The following is a 3,422-nucleotide window of genomic DNA, read 5'->3' as shown; positions in this document are numbered from 1 at the left end:
ACCCGTTTCCTTCAGCCCTGTATGCGGCCAGAGACTCACTTGTTTTGGCCTTCAACTCCTGCTGTCGGAGCAGTTGAGCCACAGCACGTGTCAAACATGCCCTGCAATGGGCGGTGCCTTGAAACCCCCCCCCCCCCCCAAAATATTTATCTACATCTCCAGCCTGTAATAATTAGAGCAGTTGTTTAAGATGAAACATAAATTGTTGCAGTCCCAAACATGTGCCATGTGCTTGCTGGCATCTGTGAATCACTTTGCTGAGCGGCAGCGATGGGTTGCGCTCCACCCAGCAGGGGTGTGAGAGCCTGGCATGAGACTGACGGGCAGGGCGGGGTTTGCCCAGTGGGAAGAGATGCGATGGAGCCGCCGGGACAGACGCCACACAAGCGGCTCCTGAAGGCGTTCAGCTGGCCCTCCGCAATAGCCGCTCTCAATCCCGTAACACCGACGTACCCGCCTCGTGTGCGTAACACAGGTCGAAACGCCACCGCACGTGGACTCTGCATAATCCTTGGGTTTCGCCTTTGCTTCATCTTCCTTTACCTCCATCCCAGGCTCCTGTCAGTCTGCTCTCCCCTGCGCTGCTGGTCGGCCTCTCCCCACCTCTTTCTGCTTCCCCCAATATCACAGAAATGCTCCCTGGGCAGCAGATTTAGGGCTTTCTTCTCTTGCTATGTGCTCCGTCCCAGACCCGTATGCCACCATCTACTGCACAGCCGGGCAGGAAAGAAGGCAAACTCTTTTCTGCATCTCCCACTTGCAGCTACAATAGGGCACAGGGAAGGGAATACTACGGTGGCTGAGGAGTTGCTTTTAGCCTGTACCAACTTCACTGGCAGCTGCCTGCTCTTCTAGACAAGCCACGCCGGTCCCAGGCTGATGGCAAGCAGATGCTTTCCCTGCTGCCCCAGCAGAAGCTTCCTTGTAGTCGCCCTGCAAAAGTGATTTGTGGCTCTGCCTGCCTGCGGCACTCAGCCCAGCTAGGTCTCCCTTTCATCCTTGCCAGCGCACTTGGAGCAAGTAGCTGGCAGCCAGGTGAGGACAGTTATGCCCAGCATCTGCCCTGGAAGCAGTCTATGCTGGCCCAGGTGCTTTCTCCCCCAATCTTTTGCCCAGAAAACAAGGACTGGGGCTTCCAGAGCTCACACAGAACCAAACCTCACGTGGGAGCCCCAGGATGGGGTTAAACCGCAGAGGCTGAAGTGCTGTCAGACGGCATCTCCAAGCTTCTGCTAGCAAAGAAGGATCTGCAGCTGCTCTGCACTTGGAAGCTACCTCCTGAGCCACCCCACAGAGATCAGGAACCGTGCTAGGTATGAATTCCTGCCCCAAAGGCTGTTGGGTGAACACCAATTCAACAAGAACGCAAGAACGGCTTGAAAGCCTGTTCAAGTAACAACAAGGTAATGCTCAGTGCCCGGACTCGCCCCTAATGGTAGTGTACTGACCACAGAAACGCCCCTGAAGGAAACATGCCCTCTGCCAGACCCCAAACCTAGTCAAAACCCCAGTCTGCCAAACACCTGCAGCACATCAGCTTAACGCAGCTACACCAGTCTGTAAACAGCGAATGAGCAATAATTACTAGGAATATGAAGGATTGATTCACAGCTGACTAAAGCATTAAGGCAAACAGGATTATCTGGGTGGGGATGAGCTGTCTGTAAAGTTCGAGGAAACTCTGATATCGAAATGTTATTCAGCGCTAGTGAGACAGATTGGAAAGCAGAAACAGTATGTGAAACTTAAGTGTTTTTAGTAACAGATGGACGTTTCTAATAAAAGTTTCAGGACTGGTTAGCAACCTCTCCAAGTAAATGAAGAGCTAAAATAACACTCAGAAAAAGCAGGTGAGGCATTGCTCTTAGTAGTAGACAGACAAGAGGACAATGCCCGTCCCAGAATTACGGCCCGCTTAAGCCAGCATTTGAAATATTGCTTACAGCAAGCGCTCCCAACGGCGGCCCTTGTCAACTGTCCCAACACGGGCTGATGGAAGTCAAAGCTCTTCCGTTCCCCCTGCACCCAGGTTTCTTAATCTGACAAGCCCGTGAGACGGCAAGAGATAGTTCACAGGAGGAAACCAAAAGCTATACCCAGGCCTTCAAGTATATAAACAAAGGAGGGTAAAACACACCATTTAAGGCTCGCCCTGTATTTTATTTGGTGGTAAATAAAAACCACCAGACCAGTTCTGCACAAGATGATCAGCAGATTATTTTTCACAAAAAGACGAGGCAGCCCTCGGGTGCGTTTTTAAAAGGTTAAGTGGTTAGTAAGGCTGAGAAGTGCTGCCCTACGTAACATGCTTTCCCAAAGGCAATGAAGTCTAGAAAAATCTTGAACCCGAACACCTGTGCCGCAAACTAAACCAAAGCATACGCTACTCCATAGACAAGAAGCGTGTTGCAGCAAACCAAGAGTGTACAGAGTACAACACCGGTTCCTCCTACCCAAGGAAAAAAGCCTGCGAGCCATTACTATGCCAGTTCATTTAGCGGTTCGGGCTTCTTATCCCACACCGCGCTCCTGACCTGGGCTTCAATCCTTAGGAGACAAACCTCGCTGTTAAACAGGAAGCGTACAAGCAAAAACCTTATAGAGACAGAGAATTGAAACGCATGCTTTTCAGTTCTTTATCAGCATAGCTTGTATTTACCATTTCCACATGAAACTGAAGCATCAAGAGCCACCCAGAAGCCAAAGCCAAGTGCACAACTGCGTTTGTTTCCTTTCTCCACTCTCAATTTCTGACTCACATTTAAGAACTAGAATTTTAATACAGCACGAGCAGGCTTTACAATAGCTTCCTTTTTTAACAGGCAACAAAAATAAAGCACTAAATACATTGTACCATCTTCACTCCTTGACCTTGCAAATGTGCTCCTGCAAAGCTAAGTCAAAAGGAATCTGGGTAGCGACCATTCCCCCAAATCCAGCTGCTTGGTCTGATCTCTTGGTTGACTACACCCAGTTCTCTCGTTACCGTACATCAACAGAAGCTGCACCAAGTGCACCGGGGCCAGACGGTAACACGGCTGGCACATCAACGAGGGGAATTAACCCTGGAAGAGCTTTAACGAGCGGGGCAGCCCAGCTCACCCGGAAGCATGGCAGGGTAGGGCAGGGTTGCAGGCGCCCGCTGAAGTCACGCTCTCTCCTGGACGGCGGAGTCGGGAGGAACAGCAGGTCAGACCTGCGGGAGAGGGGGCGAGGGGGTTCCCAGACATCACAGTAACGCACATCCCCAAAACATCCGCGAGAGCCCCCGGGGCGGTTAGGGAAGAACGGCTCCCCTAGCTGAAACACTCACCCTTCCTGCTAGGGGCAGGGAAAGAATAAATACAGTTAATAAAGCAAGGAAGAGGTCACGGGGCTGCTCAGCGGGCAGAAGCCACCCTCCGAGTCCCTTTGCTCCAGGC

General features: G+C 51.4%; 1 protein-coding gene across 1 annotated transcript in view; it reads left to right on the top strand.

Annotated features, from left to right (window-relative positions):
• The first annotated feature begins 357 nt into the window (after positions 1–357).
• PSMC6 (proteasome (prosome, macropain) 26S subunit, ATPase, 6) overlaps positions 358–3,422 on the top strand; it is a 17,972-nt gene continuing 14,907 nt past the window's right edge. Inside the window, exon 1 of the mRNA XM_009322946.1 lies at positions 358–475. Coding sequence (XP_009321221.1) covers positions 358–475 — 118 coding nt within the window. The remainder of the gene's footprint in view (positions 476–3,422) is intronic.

The sequence above is a fragment of the Pygoscelis adeliae genome, unplaced genomic scaffold, assembly GCF_000699105.1.
Source record: "Pygoscelis adeliae isolate BGI_AS28 unplaced genomic scaffold, ASM69910v1 Scaffold314, whole genome shotgun sequence".
Classification (NCBI taxonomy): domain Eukaryota; kingdom Metazoa; phylum Chordata; class Aves; order Sphenisciformes; family Spheniscidae; genus Pygoscelis; species Pygoscelis adeliae.
This window is presented reverse-complemented; position numbering and strand designations above follow the sequence as displayed.